At 40.7% G+C, this 22024-nt stretch overlaps 1 protein-coding gene across 2 annotated transcripts in view; it reads right to left on the bottom strand.

Annotated features, from left to right (window-relative positions):
* LOC121454383 (solute carrier family 22 member 19-like) overlaps nt 1-22024 on the bottom strand; it is a 51666-nt gene that overhangs the window by 10526 nt on the left and 19116 nt on the right. For both annotated transcript variants that reach the window (XM_041661685.1, XM_041661686.1), the window contains exon 6: nt 1877-1992. In XM_041661685.1, coding sequence (XP_041517619.1) covers nt 1877-1992 — 116 coding nt within the window. The remainder of the gene's footprint in view (nt 1-1876; nt 1993-22024) is intronic.

Here is a 22024-nt window from a genome sequence, read left to right as displayed (position 1 = left end):
TGCTCCAGAACCAGCTCACCTCTCTAGCTTCAGTGATCCTGCAAAGCCAGAGGATCCTTGACTTGCTGACTGCTGAGAAAGGAAACATTTGTCTCTTCTTCAATAAAGAAAAATTCTGTTATTATGTAAACCAACCTTGTAAGCAAGAGTATTAAGAACCTCTTGGGTATATACTCAAAGAATGCTCAATCATACTATAAGGACATTTGCTCAACTATGTTCAAAGCAGCATTATTCATAATAGACAGAGCCTGGAAACAACCTAAATGCCCCCTCAACTGAAGAATAAATAAAGAAAATACAGTACATCTACACAGTGGAAAAAAAACAATGACATCATGAAATTTGCAGGCAAATGGGTGGAACTAGAAAAAGTCATTCTAAATGAGGTAACCCAGATCCAGAAAGACAAACATGGTATGTACTCACTAATAAGTGGATATTAGGTGCAAAGCAAAGGATAACCAGGCTCACAATCCATAACCCCAGAGAAACTAGGTAACAAGGAAGACCCTAAGAGGGATGCATGGGTCTCCCTGGGAAAATGAAATGGATGAGATGCCCTGGGTATACTGGGAGTGGGTTAAAGGGGGGCGGGGGGACAGAGAGATGGGAACATGTGGGATCAGGACGGTCAAACGGGGGTGGGACAGAGAGGGAGAGTAAATAAAATTAGAAAGAACCTGTATGAACTGACACACAAACCTGCACCTCTGGGAACAGACTCCAATGCAGGACCATCACTGCATTTTCCTTTGAACTCTTGCCTCAAGCCTCTCCTCAGCCCTCAGACCTCTATCCTAGTCAGAGTAACAGTTGCCCCCTGTCTCTTCAGATTATTTTCAGAAAAGGATGAATTAACAGACCCATTGCTCAGTGACCCAGAATTCCCTCAGGTTTCATACCATGACCTGCTTGTTTTGACCCCTTGCTTTGGCCCAACATTCCAGGCCCACTTTGCCAATGTCCCTACTCAAATGGAAGTCGTCAGAGAACAATTTTGCTTTATCATCAACAAAAGGCTGGAACGTTAGCTCCCCAAAGCAGCCTCCGAAGTTGCAGAGCTGATGGCAGTGACTTGGCTCCCACCTGAGCTGGGGTTTGCTAGGAAACAGAAACCTGGAGTGTGCCTCAAAAGCCTTTAAAAGCTGTAAAAGCTGTACGACCAAAATTTCAGCACTTAATCTGTCTGACAGAATCCCCAAGCTAACCTCCTGGTTCCCCTAGCTAACCACCTGAGCAGCCTCCTCTTGCCATCACCCCATAGAAAAATAAGATTTTTGCAGCTGCTTCTATCTTCTACTGTCCAAAGCAGCTAGCTGGACAAGAACTTTTTATTAAACTATTCTTTCTCTCCACAGAGAATGGCTGTGCTTGTTAGTTTTTCTGTGCATGTTTATAATTTGTTCTCTGGAATATTTACTGCAAATAAATAAAATTTTATAGTCATAATAAAATCATTGTATGCTGATAGGTATAGTAGAGTTTGTGGGATACATAATGAGTCCTTCCAAAGTTTTAGAATTTTTATTCTATCTTGAGCTGGTTGAGGGTTATATAACTGTATGTATTCACTGAGATGTTCACATGTATGCACCTTAATTTTGAGATTTTTATCTATTTTGAAATTAAAACAGACAAACCAACATACTCAGGGACCAAGTTTGTACCATGACTAAAGTTCTCAGCATCAGTCTCTAGTGCTAAATTCAATAGGTGGTTGGATGAACACACTCCTCACTGCACAACTAGTCCATGCTCCTGTTCAAAACGCTTTGACTACCTCCAGCTCCAGAAATCCCTCATCTTTATCTCCGAATATATCAGTGAGAAATTTACCTTCAAACTAGTTTAATAGGCACTACGTAAAGCCTACCTCACAAGGGACAGGAGACACATTCGCTTGCGTAGGATGGGTGTACGGAACAAGTCCCACAGAGAAGATTTTGTCTGTGAGGCCTCCAGGTCCTCCTTCATAGTGGTTCTCACACCCTGCAACAACAACATGAATGAACTGTTCAGTTGTCACAAAATGATGAACACTGTGGGTATACTGGGCACCTGCGGGGAACTAGATCAATAGTTATTGTTTCTGTCTAGTGACAAATACAAACATCAAAGAAGCAGGGTCAGCTATAAAAGTTGTGAGAAATGTGAACCCAGGACATCTTAAAGAAATTCAAGGGGGCTGGAGAGATGGCTCAGTGGTTAAGAGCATTGCCAGCACTTCCAAAGATCCTGAGTTCAATTCCCAGCAACCACATGTTGGCCCACAACCATCTGTAATGAGGTCTGATACCCTCTTTTGGCTAACTGTATAAATAATAAATAAATAAATAAATAAATATTAAAAAAAAGAAATTCAAGTGACTTCTTCAGTAAGGTATATTAAGCAAGGAAGTATAGATAGATTCGGAACGCTGAAGGCAGGGTGTCCATCAGACACAGATCAGGAAGTAAAGACTCATTTAGATTGTGGTCTATGGTGTTTTGACAGAGAAATGTTCCCCATGGGCTTAAGTATTTGAACACTTGGTACCCAGTCAGTGGCACTGTTCAGAGGTGGAAGGGCTTTGAGAACTCACAGCCTCACCCTTCTTCCAGTTGGCACACTCTGATTTTTGCTTGCGGTTAAAGATACTGTCTCTCCGCTTTCTGCTCCAGCTCTCTGCTGTCATGCCTCCTCTACCACTATGCATTCTCCTCTGGATCTGTAAGCTCGGGTAAACTTCTAGAAGTTTCTTTTGTCATGATATTTTTATAACAACAACAGAAAAGTAACGAGTACAGAAGACACCAGAGAGTAGGTTGTTGCCCTAAGGAATCTGACCATGTTGTTCTTTGGAGGAACGTTAAAGACTTTGGAGCTCTGGACTACAAATGCTACTACTGCTGTAAACAGAGCTCTTACCAGGCTGTCCTAACAGGAGTCTGGAAGACAGCAGTGCTGAGAATAGTGCAGATGGCTGGAGACCCAACTCACGAGGTTTCAGAGGAGAACAATATTAGCAGCTGAGCTACAGACCTCTGAAATGAAATTTTGACAAAGAATATGGCTGTTTTCTGACCGTATCCTGAGAATCTGCATGAGACTAAATCACTGGCTCTCAACAAATGGGTCATGGCCCCTTTGAAATTCAAATGATCTTTTCATTGGGGTCATCTAAGACCATCAAATATTTACATTTGATTCATAACAGTAGCAAAATTACAGTTATGAAATATCAACAAAAATATTCTTATGCTTACCACAACATGAAGAACTGTAATAAAAGACTGCAGAATTAGGAAGGTTGAGAACCACTGAATTAAATTAACAACCAATAGACTAATTTCTTTAGAAGAATGTTGCAAAACAGAATATTGAGTCTGCCATGTGGTTTTTATTACTGAAAACTTATGCAGGTCTACAGTGAAAAAGAGCAAGTAGAGCAGAAAGAAATGTAAAATGTAAAGTTTGCAGAGGAAAAAAATAAAAGATCACTAGGATGCTTTGCAACCAAAGCATGTGTTTAAAGAAAGGCTATAATTGTTAAGGAGATTGGAGCCATTGAAGAACCTCTTCTTGCTCTTCTTTGAACAGTGGGAAATGAGCTGAAGAGCAAGACCCCACCAGCTAAGCTTCCAGCTTGTGAAAGGAGAAGGACTAAGAGAAATAACACTTGTTTCAACATAAAAAAGCTGCTGTAGTCCAAGTATGGCCAGGGTACATCGCAAGCTGGCACAGCCGAATTTAGCAATATCATACACACAGAGCTGGTTTTGGAGGCATTAAAAAAGCAAGAGTGAGGGGGTCAAGGATTCTTCCTCTGTGGTTTCAGAGAGCCAGTGGGGCCAGCAATGTGTGTCAGTTCTGGAGTCACCACAGGAAGTTTCTTAGAGAACAGGAGGCCTTCAGAGTCCTTTGCATAAAGCTATGACTAGAAAGCCTGGGTTTCAGTGGAAACCCCAAGATGTAGCCAGTGCCAGGACCATGAGACATCTGCCGAGGAGAGCAGAACACAGGGAGTTAAACAAACCTAAAAGAGATGTATGTTGCAGGTGGCAAGTCTAAAATCATAAAGCCAATCTATATCCTTTGAAATTAAATATCTAGACACTGGACGTGGACAGGATTTGGTGTTTGTCCTGCTGGATGCTGGTCTCGCTTTGGTCCAGTGTTTCTTTGCTATGCTCCCATTTCTCCCGTTTGAAATGGGAATGTACATTATGGGTCATTATGTTAGAACTATGTGACTTGATCTGATTTTTTTAATAGGGGGTCATAGGAAAGAGATTTTCTTGAGTTTATCCTTTAGACTTTCAAATAGTTTTAAAGACTGTGAATGACTAAGGAGACTTTTCAAGTTAGGCTAAATAAATTTTACATTATGATATGACCATGAACCCATGGAGTTCAGAGAGCAGACTGTGGTAATTTCAACGAGAAATGCCCACGATAGATTCATATAGCTGAATACGTGGTCCCCAGTTGATGCTCTATGGGGATGATATGGAACCTCTAGGAGGTAGATTCTTGCTGGAGGAAGTATATCACTGAGGGTAGGTTTTAGAAGTTTATAACCTCACTCCACTTCCAATTCACTCTCTGCTTCCTGCTGCTATGCGTGTTTGCTGCCGTGCCTGCCCCATCATTATGAACTATACCTCTGGAACCATAAATCAAATAAACTATTTTGTCACAGCAACAGAAAGTAACTAGTATACTATTTGTGATATTTTGATTTCATTCTGACAATAAAGTTTGCTTTGAGTCAGAGGGCAGAGCTAACCACTAGCTGATCAAAATTAACCATAGAAGGGCTGGAGAGATGGCTCAGAGGTTAAGAGCATTGCCTGCTCTTCCAAAGGTCCTGAGTTCAATTCTCAGCAACCACATGGTGGCTCACAACCATCTGTAATGAGAACTGGTGCCCTCTTCTGGTGTATAGGCACACAAGCAGGCAGAACACTGTATACATAATAAATAAATATATATTTAAAAAAAATTAACCATAGAAGTTCTGGAGGACTGAGGACAGATAGGAGACTTGAAGTAGTGAGGCAGGGCTGAGAAAGGATCTCAGGCTTTTTAAATGGAGGAAGAGAAGAGACAGGAGGTCACTAGTGTATTCTCTACCACTTCTCTTATCATTTAGATCCTTACCCCAACACCTGACTCCTGGTTTTTTATTGATAAAGAATAATTAGATAAATGTTTCAATACACTTTTCTAGCTTCCTTCTTTTTATCTTGTCCAGAGCACAAGCCCACAGGGTGATGATGCCCTTTTTAAGGTGGTCTTCCTTGTTCATCCTAATTGAGATGATCCTTCAGAGCTGTGCTCAGAAACTAAACTAATATAAACACCCTCACAGATATGCCTGAAGATTTGTGTCCTAGGTGATTCTAGATCTTGTCAAGTTAACCATACCATTGCTTATAATTTCTTACCAGAACTACCAGTATGAATATATTACTAAATAGACCACATACTTTGCCACCAGGATATAGATAAATCAAGCTAAAGTTAAGCTGGAAACTCTCTCCCCAAAGAAAGCTTTCACAGGACTGGAAAGTGCTATGCAAATCTTTGCACAACTTTCATCAACAGTTTACTCAGCTGTAAATACTTGCGCCATACTATAACATGCCAGGGAGGGTGTGTCTGATTGTGCAATGTTGGTATCACTGCCATGGAGTTAACAAGACAATCTGAATGGAGTTGAGGCCTGTACCACAGGAGAGAACTCCTATCTGGTACATCAAACCTTAGTGAAAACCACAGCTGTACACATTATAGCCCCTAGAGAGGAAGTGTGGTAATCTGAATGAGAACGTACTACAAGCCACAACATTATACAATAATTGATCAGTCTTCTCTTCACAAGGACTCATCAGAACCAGGGGCTTTGGGTAAAGGTTTTAAACCAAAAGGCAAGGTGTTTGGCATTATTGTTTTATGAATAAAGAGACTTGTTTATGCTGTAGATTTTCACTATAGCTGACTCCCCTTCTGCTACATTTTTGAGAATTAATTTCCACAGTTCAGAACTGTTTCCCTATGCTTTGGGGGCTTACTGCTCACATTTTTCTAGCTATATGTGAAAACAATTTCCCATTGTCAGACTTTTGTTCCTCTCTCCTAGGCAAACACAGAGATCTGCTTTCCTGTCAGGAGCCAATTTCCTCCTAAAATCATTGCAGGAACCATCACCCTGGGGAGTCTGCAGAGAACCCCACACCCCTAATTGTGTTAGGAATCGTTCTATTGACAGAGCCTACCCCACACCCAAATTGGCTGTTAATGGAGAGCTATCTGTTAGCGGAACCCATCCCACATTCCAAACTATCTAAAGAACTAGGTGTGTCAACTAGTGACTTCCTGGCCTAGGTGACCTGACCGAAGGTAACCTCCTGCCTACGTGACCAACACGGACCATGTGACCAACGTGAACTACGCTGCAAGAGCCCAGGCCCCTGTGCCCATCCCCCAATCCCTTACCCTATATAAGCTGTACCCCATCTCTAATAAACGGAGGCTTTGACAAGAACCCCGCTTAGCCTCCTTCCTCTTTCTTAGCCCATTTATCTTCCAGATAGTGCCTCTCCATGACCCTGGAATAACTGAACTGCCAGGCAGGTTACTAACCCTAGACTAAGTAACCTGCCAAGGCAATCAACACTTTCCTGCAATTATTGCAATCAGCAGGCATTTGGTCAGTGTTTAGGGTCCAGGCAAGAGCATCCCATTTAAGATTTTCTCAGATATCCAATGACATAGAATCACTACCTGCCCAAAGCTGCTGATTCATAGCTGCTCAGATAGAAAAGAAGCTTGCCCTGGTTTTACCTCACTTTAAAACAATCCTAACTTCATACACTCACCTTCACCTCAGTTTACTGGTAATTTTAGTTCAGGAAACTTACTGCTTGTGTTTTACTCTCAAGGACAGCAGAAGGGATAATTAACTACAACCCAGAGAAAGACCCACAATGCCCACAATCAGAACAACTGATAACAACATACCCTGGAACTGATAATTTAGAGGACTGGGTCTCCTCTATGTTTCTACCACTTAGAACAGTAAGTATAAACTCCAGACCTAGGCCCATAAAAATTGCAGTGTCTTGTGAATGTACTATCAGATCAAGAGCCATTAACTTCCCCCTGACTGTTTACATAGGTTGCCTAGTTACCTGATATCCTCCTCTGTGCATGCTGGGAGAAAAAAAAAAACTACACGCTAAGTAAAAAAATCAATCCATAGAAACACAGGCTGCAGCTACACAGAGATGACCAAAAAATGAATGACCACTCACCAAGTGGGGCACTGTACTTTCTAGGTCCTCCATACGGGGGGGGGGGGGGGGGGGGGGCGGGGAGGGGAACCCTGCCTATCTCAGCTTCTCTAGCCAGCCAGCAGGTAAGCTTCCTTCAGATAGGCTTACAAGACCCACTCCATCCCCAAACCTTCCTATTCCCTGAGACCTCAGAGGAACTCTGTAACACAGGCTGCAACTAAACAAAGAGGACCAAGAGAGGAACTCTGAAGCACAAGCTGTGATGACACAGAGTGGACCAAGGGAGTAAACTACAAGAGAAGGACAAGAGAGTGGACCAAGAGAGCAAGCCAAAGGAAACCTCAGCAGCTCCCTGGGACAAAAACAGCAACAGTACAGAGCAGACTAAGAACATTTCCCAAAGATACAGACAGCAACTGCAAGGATTAGACCAAGAGGCAAGAACACTGCTTGTACCAATTAGAGGAAGAGATTGGTAGGCTCTAATGCAAGAATTAATTCAACAACCTAAAAAGCAACATGGTGACACCAGAGCCCAGTGGTCACACAACAGGAAGACTTGATCATCCTAACCCAGAAGAAGAAAACAATTTTGAATAACTTTATAAGGATGATGGGGACCTTTAAAGAGAAAATGAAAAATTCCCTTAAAGAAATAGAGGAAAAGAAAAACAGAAATTGGAAGCAATCAATAAATTTCTAAATAAATAAATAAAGATCCAAGAAAAAAACAACCAAACAGGTGAAGTAAACAGTTTAAACAGTTCAAGATTTGAAGACTGAAATAGAGACAACAAAGAAAATACAAACCAGGGGAATTTTGGAAATGGAAAACCTTGATAAATGAATAGAAACTACAGAGGCAAGCATAACCAGCAGAATACAGAGAAGAAAGAGAAAATCTCAGGTGTTGGAGATACTATAGAGGAAATAGATTCATTGGTCAAAGAAAACATTAAGTCCAACAAATTCTTTTTGTTTTTATTGAGAAAAGGAAAAAAACAAGTTTCCACCTCCTCCCAGCCTCCCATTTCCCTCCCCCTCCTCCCACCCTTCTCCCCCTCCTCCCACCATTCTCCCCCTCCCCCTACTCCTCTCCCCCTCCCTCTCCAGTCCAAAGAGCAGTCCGGGTTCCCTGCCCTGTGGAAAGTCCAAGGTCCTCCCCCCTCCGTCCATATCTAGGAAGGTGAACATCCAAACTGGCTAGGCTCCCACAAAGCCAGCACATCTGGGACAGCATGAAAAGACCAAACCTAAACCTAAGAATAATAGAGATAGAAGAAGGAAAAGAAGAAGAAGAAGAAGAAGAAGAAGAAGAAGAATCCAGCTCAAAGTCATACAAAATATATTCAATAAAATCATAAAAGAAAACTTTTCCAACCTAAAGAAGGCATCCCTATGAAGATATAAGAAGCTTAAAGAACACCAAATAGAAGGGATCAAAAAAAAAGTCCCTTCACCATATAATAATCAAAATGTTGGGGTCCATCCCCAACATAAATTATCTCTTAGACCAGCGGGGAGGCCTGGGAATAAAGATACAACTCACATGGCTTTATCGGGAGGGAGATTCTCAGTGATTCCTAATGAAATCCTAAATTCACATCCTGAAAAATTCTCCCAGCATTTATTCTCCAAACAGCTTTTAAACCAACACAAAAACTGAGGGGGAAATTCATTAGCATTCTGTTTCCTAGGAAGCCAGGTGAATGTCTAAGGTCACCTCCACACCTATCTATGCCTGCTCTGTCACATCTTCCTATCTTCCTATCTTCCTGCTCTGTATGCCAGCTCTGTCATGGAGGCTGAATTAACATCTCTATCCCAGGCATCCTCCAAATTACAAAGAAGGAGCAGAACAACATTAGCATATACTGTCCCTTTGTTAGGGATAGTGACAATTTGTCTGTAAAGGCTAAGTGACCCCCTTCTGGGTGGGCAGGTGCAAACTATGGACTGAGAGTCTGGCCACCATACAATGTAGACATATGGGCCTGTATAATATATGGCCCTACATCAAAATTCAAAACATACAGAATAAAGAAAGAATATTAAGAGCTGCAAAGAAAAAGGGACAAGTATCATATAAAGGCAGACCTATCATAATTACACCCAATTTCTCAGTGGAAACCAGGAAAGCCAGAAAGTTCTGGACAGATGTGCTGCAGACACTAAGAAACCATGGATGCAAGCCCAGACTACTATACCCAGCAAAACATTCAATCACTATCGTTGGAGAAAACAAGATATTCCATGACAAAACCAAATTTAAATAATACCTCTCCACAAATCCAGCCCTACAGAAAGTACTAGAAGAAAAACTCCAGCCCAAGGAAGCTAACTGCATCCACAAAAACACAGGCAACAGATAACCTCAGACCACCAAAACCCAAAGAAGGGAAACACACAAACACTAAAACCAAAAACTAACAGGGATTAACAATCACTGTTCTTTAAAATTTCTTAATATCAATGGACTCAATTCACCTATAAAAAGACACAGGCTAAGAGAATCGATATGAAATCAGGATACATCCTTCTACTGTTATAAGAAACATACATCAACTTCAAAGACAGACATTGTATCAGAGTAAAGGGTTGGTAAAAGATTTTCCAATCAAATGGACCTAAGAAACAAGCAGGTTTCTAATATCTAACAAAATAGACTTCAAACTATAGTCAATCAGAAGAGATGGAGAAGGACACTATATTTATAACAAGAATAATCCATCAAGATGAACTCTCAATACTGAGCATTTATGTCCCAAATACAAGAGCATCCACAAATGTAAAAGAAACATTACTAAAGCTTAAATTGTACATCAAATCCCACACACTAATAGTAGGAGACTTCAACACACCACTCTCCACAATGAACAGAAACTTAACGCAGAAATAAGAGAACTAAAAGATGTCATTACTCAAATGGAATTAACAGACATCTATAGAACATTCCACTCAAACACAAAAGACTATATCTTCTTCTCAGCACATCATGGAATCTTCTCTAAAATTGACCACATACTCAGTTACAAAGTAAAACTCAACAGATACAAAAAAATTGGAATAAGCCCCTGTATCTTATCAGAATACCAAGGTTTAAAATTAGAATTTAACAATAACACTAATTACAGAAAGCCTACAAACTCAAGGAAATTGAACAGTGCTCAATTGAACCACACCTGGGTCAAGGAAGAAATAAAGAAAGAAATTAAAGACTTCCTTGAATTCAACAAAAATGAAGGTGCAAAGTACCCAAACATGGGATACTATGAAAGCAATGCTAAAAGGGAAGTTCTTAGCAGTAAGTGTCTACATAAAGTAAGTAGAGAAATCTCACACTAGTGATTAACAGCACACCTGAAAGTTCTAGAAAAAAAGAAGCAGACTCACCCAGGAAGAGTAGACAACAGGAAATAATTAAAGTGAGGGCTGAAATAAATAAAATAGAAACAAGAAAACAATACAAAGAACCAATGAAACAAAGAGCAAGTTCTTTGAGAAAACAGACAAACCCTTATCCAAACTAATCAAAAAGCAGAGAGAGACCATCCAAGTTAACAAAATCAGAAATTAAAAGGGGGACATAACAACAAACACTGAGGAAATCCAGAGAATCATTAGGTCATACTACAAAAACCTGTATTCCACAAAATTAGAAAATGTAAAAAAAAAAAATGGACTATTTTCTGGATAGTAACCACATATCAAAATTAAATCAAGACCAAGTGAATAATTTATAGACCTATAACCAGCAAAGAAATAGAAGCAGCCATCAAAAAAAAAAGTCTCCCAACAAAAGACAGCCAAGGACTAGATGGCTTCAGTGAAGAATTCTACTAAAACTTCAAAGAAGAGCTAATACCTATATTCCTCAAAGTGTTCTATAGAACAGAAACAGAAGGAATATTGCCAAACTCTGTTTTTTTTTTTTTTTTTTGAGGCTATAGTTACCCTCATACCAAAACCACACAAAGACTCAACCAAGAAAGAGAATTACGGACCAATCTCCCTCATGAACTTGATATAAACATACTCAATAAAATACTGACAAACCAAATTCAAGAACACATCGAAAATATCATCCACTATGATCGAGTCAGCTTCATCCCAGAGATGCAGGGCTGGTTCAACATATGAATATCTATCAATGTAATCTACCATATAAATAGACTGAAAGAAAAAAACATATGATCATCTCATTCGATGTTAAAAAAAGCATTCAACAAAATCCAACACACCTTCATGATAAAGGTCTTGGAAAGATCAGGGTTATAAGAAACACATCTAAATATAATTAAAAAAACAATATATAGCAAGCTGACAGCCACCGTCAAATTAAATGGAGAAAAACACAAAATGATTCCACAAAATCAGAAACAAGACAAGGCTGTCCACTCTCGCCATATGCATTCAACATGGTTCTTAAAGTTCTGGCTGTAGCAATAAGGAGATCAAGGGAATACAAATTAGAAAGGAAGAAGTCAAACTTTCCTTATTTGCTGATAATATACATTAGTGACCCCGAAAACTACCATGGAACTCCTACAATTGATAAATACCTTCAGTAATGAGGCAGGACACCAGATCAACTCAAAAAAATCAGTAGCCCTCCTATGTGCAAATGATAAAGAAGCTGAGAAAGAAATCAGAGAAATATCTCTGTTCACAATAGCCACAAATAGCATAACTCTAACCAAAGAAGTGAGAGACCTGTTCAACAAGAACTTTAAGTCTTTGAAGAAAGAAATTGAAAAAAATACCAGAGAATTGAAAGATCTCCCATGCTCTTGAATAGGTAGGATCAACATAATAAAAATGGCAATCCTACCGAAAGCAATCTATACCCTGAATGCAATCCTCATCAAAAATTCCAACATAATTCTTCACAGACCTTGAAAGAAAAATACTCAACTTCATGTGGAAAAACAAAAATAAAACCAGGATAGCCAAAACAATCCTGTAAAATAAAGAAACTTCCAAAGGCATCACCATCTCTGACACCAAGCTCTATTATACAACTACAGTAATGAAAACAGGTTGGTATTGGCATAAAAACAGAGAGGTTGACCAATTGAATCAAATCAAAGACCTGAAAATTAATCCACACACCTGTGAACAGCTGATTTTTGACAAAGAACCTAAAAATAAATGATGGGAAAAAAGCATATTCAACAAATGATGCTGGCATAACTGGATGTCAACATGTAGAAGAATGAAAATAGATCCATATCTATCCCCATGCACCAAACTCAAGTCCAAATAGATTAAAGACCTCAATATAAATCTGACCACATTGAACCTGACAGAAGAGAAAGTGGTAATCAGCCTTTAATGCATGGGCACAGGAAACCACTTCCTAAATATAACCCTTGTAGCACAGACACTGAGAGCAACAATAAATAAGTGGAACCTCCTGAAACTGAGAAAGTTCTGTAAAGCAAAGGACACAGTCAAAAGGACAAAAAGGCAGCCTACTGAATGGGAAAAGATCTTCACCAACCCCACATCAGACAAAAGACTGTTCTCCAAAATATATAAAGAATTCAAGGAGTGTGTGCTACCCAGGGGCGGGCGGACTGTCCCGGAAGAGAGCACAAACCCCCTCCCCCAGCTCCTTCTGCAGGGCTGTCTTTCTTTCGCACGACCCAGCACCCCTCCCCAACCCTGCCCCGCTGTATGCTAGGACCAGTGCTCAACTACAGTCTTAAGCTCCTAAACTAAGGCGACCCACCCAGAGCGGTGAGTGCCTGCCAGCCGGGCAGGCCTCAGGGTCCCCTGTAAGGGAGCCAGGCACCTTCAGCTCCGGCACCAGGCTTCCTGCGCGCTCCTGGATACCCCCCCCCCCTTGCTCCATTCATCCTGTTGGCCCTGGATCATTGGGCTACCGGCGGCCCTGTTTAGTTGCTGAGGAATCCCATCAGGACGGTTAAGGAGGAATCCCATCTGGACGGGAACGGTTCCTGCTTCTACACTGAAGAGATACCCTGAGAGTCAATCACAGCAAAGTCTGGACCAAGAGACCAGGCCTCTCCTGGCTCCATTTGAAGGAAGAGATGGGAAGGCGCCAATACAAGAATTCCTCCAACAATCTGAAAGGCAACATGACACCACCAGAAACCAGGGATCCCGAAATAAGAAGAATTGTACACCCTACTCCTGAAGAAATAGAAGAAATCGACTCAAAAGTGAACTATATGAAAATAATAGAGGACCTTAAATAGGAGGTGAAAAACTGCCATAAACAATTAGAGATTACAAACAAAAAGGTAGAGGAAATGAATAAATCACTCAAAGACACGCAAGAAAACCAAGAGAAACAAGAAAAAGCAATCAAACAGGTTAGGGAAGCGGTTCAAGACATGAAGAATGAAATGGAAGCAATGAAGAAAGCACAAACCGAGGGAAGAATGGAGATGGAAAATCTGGGTAAAAGAACAGGAATGACAGAAACAAGTACTAACAACAGATTACAAGAGATAGAAGAGAGAATATCAGACACTGAAGATACCATAGAAAAAATAAACACACTGATCAAAGAAAACAGCAAAACCAACAAATTCTCATCACAAAACATTCAGGAAATTTGGGACACAATAAAAAGACCAAACCTAAGAATAATTGGAGTAGAAGAAGGAGAAGAAGTGCAGCACAATGGTACAGAAAATATACTTAATAAAATTATAGAAGAAAACTTTCCCAACCTGAAGAAAGAGGTACCTATGAAGGTTCAAGAAGCATACAGAACACCAAATAGGCTGGATCAAAAAAAAACATCCCCTCGCCATATAATAATCAAAACACAAAATACACAGAATAAAGAAAGAATATTAAGAGCCGCAAAGGAAAAAGGCCAAGTTACTTATAAAGGTAAACCTATCAGACTTACACCTGACTTCTCTATGGAAACCATGAAAGCCAGAAGGTCCTGGATAGATGTACTGCAAAAACTAAGAGATCATGGATGCAAGCCCAGACTACTATATCCAGCCAAGCTTTCGTTCACTATAAATGGAGAAAATAAAATTTTCCAGGATAAAAACAAATTCAAACAATACGTAGCCACAAATCCAGCCTTACAGAAAATGATAGAAGGAAAATCACTAACCAAGGAGTCCAACAATGCCCACAATAACTCAGTCATCTAGAGACCTTTCACCAGCGCAACTCAAAGAAGGGAAACACACAAACCCTACTACTAAAAAAGTGACCGGAGTTAACAACCACTGGTCATTAATATCACTTAATGTCAATGGGTTCAACTCACCTATAAAAAGGCACAGGCTAAGGGATTGGATACGAAAACAGGATCCAACGTTCTGCTGTCTACAAGAAACACACCTCAACCACAAAGACAGGCACCTACTCAGAGTAAAGGGCTGGGAAAAGGCTTATCAAGCAAATGGTCCTAAGAAACAAGCAGGTGTGGCCATACTAATTTCTAACAAAGTTGACTTCAAACTTAAATCAATCAGAAGAGATGGAGAGGGACATTTTATACTCATAACAGGAACAATTCATCAGGATGAAGTCTCAATCCTGAATATCTATGCCCCGAATATAAAAGCGCCCACGTATGTAAAAGAAACATTACTAAAACTCAAGGCAGACATCAAACCACACACACTAATAGTAGGAGACTTCAACAATCCTCTCTCACCAATGGACAGGTCAATCAAACAGAAACCTAACAGAGAAATTAGAGAATTAATGGAGGTAATGAAGCAAATGGACTTAACAGACATCTATAGATTATTCCACCCAAAGAGGAAAGAATATACCTTCTTCTCTGCAGCTCATGGAACCTTCTCGAAAATTGACCACATACTTGGTAACAAAGCTAACTTACACAGTTACAAAAAAATATTAGTAACCACCTGTGTCTTATCAGATCACCATGGATTAAAGTTAGAATTCAACAACAATGCTACCCCCAGAAAGCCTACAAACTCATGGAAACTGAACAGTCAACTTCTGAACCATACCTGGATTAAGGAAGAAATAAAGAAAGAAATTAAAGTCTTCCTTGAATTCAATGAAAATAAAGAAACAACATACTCGAACTTATGGGACACTATGAAAGCAGTGCTAAGAGGAAAGTTCATCGCACTAAGTGCACACTTAAAGAAAACAGAGAAAGCACATATTGAAGACTTAACAGCCCACCTGAAAGCTCTAGAAAAAAAAGAAGCAGACTCACCTAGGAGGAGTAGAAGATTGGAAATAATCAAACTGAGGGCTGAAATCAACAAAATAGAAACACAGAAAACAATCCAAAGAATCAATGAAACAAAAAGCTGGTTCCTGGAGAAAATCAACAAGATTGATAAACCCCTATCCAAACTAATCAAACGGCAGAGAGAGAATACACAAATTAATAAGATCAGAAATGAAAAGGGGGACATAACCACAGACACAGAGGAAATTCAGAGAATCATCAGATCATATTACAAAAGCCTGTATAACACAAAACTGGAAAATGTAAAAGAAATGGACACTTTTTTAGATAAATACCATATACCAAAGTTACACCAGGACCTGGTGAACAATCTAAACAGACCTGTTGGTCGCGAAGAATTAGAAGCTGTTATCAAAAACCTCCCTACCAAAAATAGCCCAGGACCAGATGGTTTCAATGCGGAATTCTACCAGAACTTCCAAGAAGAGCTAATACCCATACTCCTTAATGTATTCCACAATATAGAAACAGAAGGGTCATTACCTAATTCCTTTTATGAAGCTACAGTTACTCTGATACCAAAACCACACAAAGACTCAACCAGGAAAGAGAATTACAGGCCAATCTCACTCATGAACATCGACGCAAAAATCCTCAACAAAATACTGGCAAACCGAATCCAAGAACACATTAGGAAAATTATCCATTATGATCAAGTAGGCTTCATTCCTGAGATGCAGGGCTGGTTCAACATACGAAAATCTATCAATGTAATCCAGCATATAAATAAACTGAAGGAAAATAACCATATGATCATCTCATTAGATGCTGAAAAAGCATTCGACAAAATTCAACATCCATTTATGTTAAAAGTCTTGGAGAGATTAGGGATACAAGGGTCATACCTAAATATAATAAAAGCTATATACAGCAAGCCGACAGCTAACATCAAATAAAATGGAGAGAAACTCAAAGCCATCCCGCTTAACTCAGGAACACGACAAGGATGTCCACTCTCTCCATACCTCTTCAATATAGTACTTGAAGTTCTAGCAATAAGACAACATAATGGGATCAAGGGGATTCGAATTGGAAAGGAAGAAGTAAAACTTTCGTTATTCGCAGATGATATGATAGTGTACTTAAGTGACCCCCAAAACTCCACCAAAGAACTTTTACAGCTGATAAACAGCTTTAGTAATGTGGCAGGATACAAGATCAACTCCAAAAAATCAGTCGCCCTCTTATACACAAAGGATAGGGAAGCAGAGAGGGAAATCAGAGAAGCTTCACCATTCACGATAGCCACAAACAGCATTAAATATCTTGGGGTAAATCTAACCAAGGAAGTGAAAGATCTATTTGACAAGAACTTTAAGGCATTGAAGAAAGAAATTGAAGAGGATACCAAAAAATGGATGGATCTACCTTGCTCTTGGATTGGGAGGATCAACATAGTAAAAATGGCAATTCTACCTAAGGCAATTTATAGATTCAATGCAATCCCCATCAAGATCCCATCAAAATTCTTCACAGATCTGGAGAGGACAATAATCAACTTTATATGGAAAAACAAAAAACCCAGGATAGCCAAAACAATCCTATACAATAAAGGATCTTCTGGAGGCATTACCATCCCTGACTTCAAACTCTATTACAGAGCTACAGTAATGAAAACAGTGTGGTACTGGCATAAATACAGAGAAGTCGACCAATGGAATCGTATAGAAGACCCGGATTTTAACCCACAAACCTATGAACACCTCATTTTTGATAAAGGAGCTAAAAGTATACAATGGAAGAAAGAAAGCATCTTCAACAAATGGTGCTGGCACAACTGGATGTCAACCTGTAGAAGAATGAAAATAGACCCACATCTTTCACCGTGCACAAAACTCAAGTCCAAATGGATTAAAGACCTCAATATCAGCCCGAACACACTGAAAAGGATAGAAGAGAAAGTGGGAAATACCCTACAACAGATGGGCACAGGAGATCGCTTCCTATGTATAACCCCAGAAGCACAGACATTAAGAGCCACATTGAATAAATGGGACTTACTAAAACTGAGAAGCTTCTGCAAAGCAAAGGACACTGTCACTAAGACACAAAGGCAACCTACTGACTGGGAGAAGATCTTCACCAACCCCGCAACAGACAAAGGTCTGATCTCCAAAATATATAGAGAACTCAAGAAACTAGACTTTAAAATGCTAATTAACCCAATTAAAAAATGGGGCACTGATCTGAACAGAGAATTCTCAACAGAAGAAGTTCAAATGGCCAAAAGACACTTAAGGTCATGCTCAACTTCCTTAGCAATCAGGGAAATGCAAATCAAAACAACTTTGAGATATCATCTTACACCTGTGAGAATGGCTAAAGTCAAAAACACCAACGATAACCTTTGCTGGAGAGGTTGTGGAGGAAGGGGTACCCTCATCCATTGCTGGTGGGAATGCAATCTTGTGCAACCACTATGGAAGTCAGTGTTTCGGTTTCTTAGGAAATTCGGGATCAACCTACCACTGGACCCAGCAATACCACTCTTGGGAATATACCCAAGAAATGCCCTATCATATGACAAAAGCATTTGTTCAACTATGTTCATAGCAGTATTATTTGTAATAGCCAGAACCTGGAAACAACCTAGATGCCCTTAAATGGAAGAATGGATGAAGAAAGTATGGAATATCTACACATTAGAGTACTACTCAGCGGTAAAAAACAATGACTTCTCGAATTTTGCATGCAAATGGATGGAAATAGAAAACACTATCCTGAGTGAGGTATCCCAGACCCAAAAAGATGAACATGGGATGTACTCACTCATAATTGGTTTCTAGCCATAAATAAGGATCACGGAGCCTACAATAGGTGAATCTAAAGAAGCTAAGTAAGAAGGGGAACCCAAGGAAAAGCATATAGTTATCCTCTTGGCTAAGGGAAGTAGATATAATTGCCGGGGAGAAAATTGGGATCTTGGGGTGGGGTGGGTTGGGGGTAAGGGGAGATGGGGAGAGAAAAGTTAGAAGGGAAGGAGGTCGGGCCTTGGGAAAGCAGGAGGATTGGGATAAAGGAAGGTTGGATAGGGGATCACGGAAGCACAATTCTTAGTTAAGGGAACCACTTTAGGGTTGGCAAAAGACCTGACCCTAGAGGGGCTCCCAGGTGCCCAAGCTGAGGTCCCCAGTTAGTTCCTTGGGCAGTTGAGAATAGGGAACCTGAAATGACCCTATCCTTGAGCAATACTGACGAATATCTTGCATATCATCATAGAACCTTCATCTGGTGATGGATGGAGATAGAGACAGAGACCCACACTGGAGCACTGGACTGAGCTCCCAAAGTCCCAATGAGGAGCAGAAGGAGGGAGAACATGAGCAAAGAAGTCGGGACCACGAGGGGTGCACCCACCCACTGAGACAGTGGAGCTGATCTATTGAGAGCTCACCAAGACCAGCTGGACTGTGACTGAAAAAGCATGGGATAAAACTGGACTCTCTGAACATGGCGAACAATGAGGGCTGATGAGACGCAAAGGACAATGGCACGGGGGTTTGATCCTACGTAATGTGATGGCTTTGTGGGAGCCCAGCCAGTTTGGATGTTCACCTTCCTAGATATGGACGGAGGTGGGAGGTCCTAGGTCTTACCACAGGGCAGAAAACCCTGACTGCTCTTTGGACTGGAGAGGGAGGGGGAAAGGAGTAGGGGGAGGGGGAGAAGGGTGGGAGGAGGGGGCGTAGGGGGGGAGGAGGGGGAGGGAAATGGGAGGCTGGGAGGAGGTAGAAACTTGTTTTTTTTTCTCCTTTTCTCAATAAAAAAAAAGAATTCAAGAAATTAGACATCAAAATATCAAATAATCCAATAAAAATAGGATACAGATGTGAGCAGAGAATTCTCAACAGAAGAATCACAAATGGCCAAAAGACACTTAAGGAAATGTTCAACATCCTTAGCCATTAGGGAAATGCAAATCAAAATAACTCTGAGAAACCATCTTACACCAGTCAGAATGACTAAGATCAAAAACAATGAAAGCTTATGCTGGAGAGAATGAGGACTAAGGGAAACACTCCTCCTTTGCTGGTAGGAACGCAAACTTATACAATTACTCTGGAAATCAGTGGAATCAACCTACCTCAAGACCCAGTAATACTACTCTTGGGCCTATACCCAAAGGATGCTCAATCATACTACAATGACATTTGTTCCACTATGTTCATAGCAGCATTATTTATAACAGTCAGAATCTGGAAACAACCTAGATGGTCTCTCAACCGAAGAATGGATAAAGAAAATGTGGTACATTTACACAATGGAGTACTACTCAGCAGTAAAAAACAATGACATTCTTGAAATTTGCATGCAAATGGACGGAACTAGAAAAAAAACATCCTGAGTGAGATAACCCAGACCCAGAAAGATGAACATGGTATGTACTCACTTATAAGAGGATAGTAGTTATAAAGCAAAGGATATTGAGCCTATTGTCCACAACCCTAGAGAAGCTAAGTAACAAGAGAAACATATATAGATCCCCTTGGGAAGGGGAAATAGATGAAATCTCCTAACAAAATTGGGAGCATGGGGGTGAAGGAAGAAAGGAGGGCAGAAGGGGAGGAGAAGGAGAGAAAGGGAAGAGGAGGAGAACTTGAGGGAATGGGATAGTCGAGATGGAGCAAGGGCAGAGACAGAAAGCAAGAAAAGAGATATTTTGATTGAGGGAGACATTATGGGGCTAGCAAGAAACCTGGCACTAGAGAAATTCCCAGGGATACACAAGGATGACCCCAGCTAAGAACCTAAGGAATAGTGGAAAGGGTCCCTGAACTGGCCTTGTCCTGTAGTCAGATTGATGACTATCTTAAATGTCACCATAGAACCTTCATCCAGCAACTGATGGAAACAGAGGCAGAGACCCACAGAGGAGCACTGGACTGAGCTCCCGAAGTCCAGTTGAAGAGTCGGAGAAATGAGAATATGAGCAAAGAGGTCAAGACCATGATGGGTACACCCACTGAAACAGTCTACCTGAGCTAATGGGAACTCACCAACTCTACATGGACAGGGAAGGAACCAACATAGGACCAAACGAGACCCCCTGAATGTGGGTGTCAGTTGTATGACTGGGGCAACTGCGAGGCCACTGGCAGTGGCATCAGGATTTGTGCCTGCTGCTTGTACTGGCTTTTTGAAACCCATTCTCTTTGGATGGATACCTTGTTCAGTCTGTATATAGTGGGAAGAGCCTTGGTCCTTCCTTGGAGCAAAGTGCCTTGTCCTCTCTGAGGAGTAGATGGGGACAGGGAGGAAGGTAGAAGGAATGGGAGGAGAAGAAGGAGTGGAAACTACGATTGATTTTGTAAAATGAAAAACGTTTGTTTTCTTTTTTAAAAAATAAAATCTAAAAAAATGACCTATTCATAATTTTACTGAAAATAAATCTTTTAGCTCTTTATTTAACCATTAAAAATGTAGTGTAGTGCACTAGTCTTCCCCTACTACTTCAAGATCCAGCAATATCACTCTTGGGGATATAGACAAAGGATGAAGATTCATACCACAAGGACATTTGCTCGGCTATGTTCATAGCAGCATTATTCATAATAGCCAGAACCTGGAAACAACCTAGATGCCCCTCAACTGAAGAATGGATAAAGAAAATGTGGTACATTTACACAATGGAGTACTACTCAGCGGTTAAAAAAAAATTTTTGACATTCTTGAAATTTGCATGTAAATGGATGGAACTAGAAAAAAATATTCTCCGTGAGGTAATCCAGACCCAGAAAGAAAAACACAGTATGTACTCACTCACAGTAAGTGAATATTAGACATAAAGCAAAGGATAACCAGCCTACAGTTCTCAACCCCCAAGAAGACAGAAAACGAGAACCCTGAGAGAGACATACATGGATCCCCTGGGAAGGGGAAGTAGACAACATCTCTTTAGTAATGTGACAATGTGGGGCGACAAGAGAGGGTGGTAGAGGAATGGGGAGGGGAATATGAGGAATTGGGAAAATCGAGCTGGGTGAAGGACAGAGAGGGAGAGCAAGGAAAGAGATACCTTGAAAGAAGGAGCCCTTATGGGGTTAGCAAGAAACCAAGCACTAGGGAAATTTCCAGGAATCCACAAGAATGACCCCAGCTAAGAATCTAAGCAATAGTGGAGAGGGTACCTAAAATGCCCTTCCCCTGTAATCAGATTGATGACTACCTTAATTGTCATCATAGAGCCTTCATCCAGTAACTGATGGAAGCAGATGCAGAGATCCACAGCTAAGCACTAAGTTGGACTCCTGGAGTTCAGCCATAGAGAGGGAGGAGTGATATTGCTAGCAAAAAGCCCAAGGTCATGATGGGGAAACCAACAGAAACGGCTGACCCAAGCTAATGGAACTGACAGCAGGGGAGCTGCATAAGACCATACTAGGCCCTCTGAATGTGGGTGACAGCTGTGTGACCTGAGCTATTTATGAGGCCACTAGCTGTGAAACCAATATTTATCCCTAGTGCATGAACTGTCTCTTTGGAGCCCATTCCCTGTGGAGA

This window comes from Microtus oregoni, unplaced genomic scaffold (genome assembly GCF_018167655.1).
Source record: "Microtus oregoni isolate MIOR12 unplaced genomic scaffold, Mior012 000012F_ref0000307, whole genome shotgun sequence".
Taxonomy (NCBI): Eukaryota; Metazoa; Chordata; class Mammalia; order Rodentia; family Cricetidae; genus Microtus; species Microtus oregoni.
Note: the sequence above shows the minus strand (reverse complement) of the source record. Positions and strands in the feature narration are given on the sequence as shown.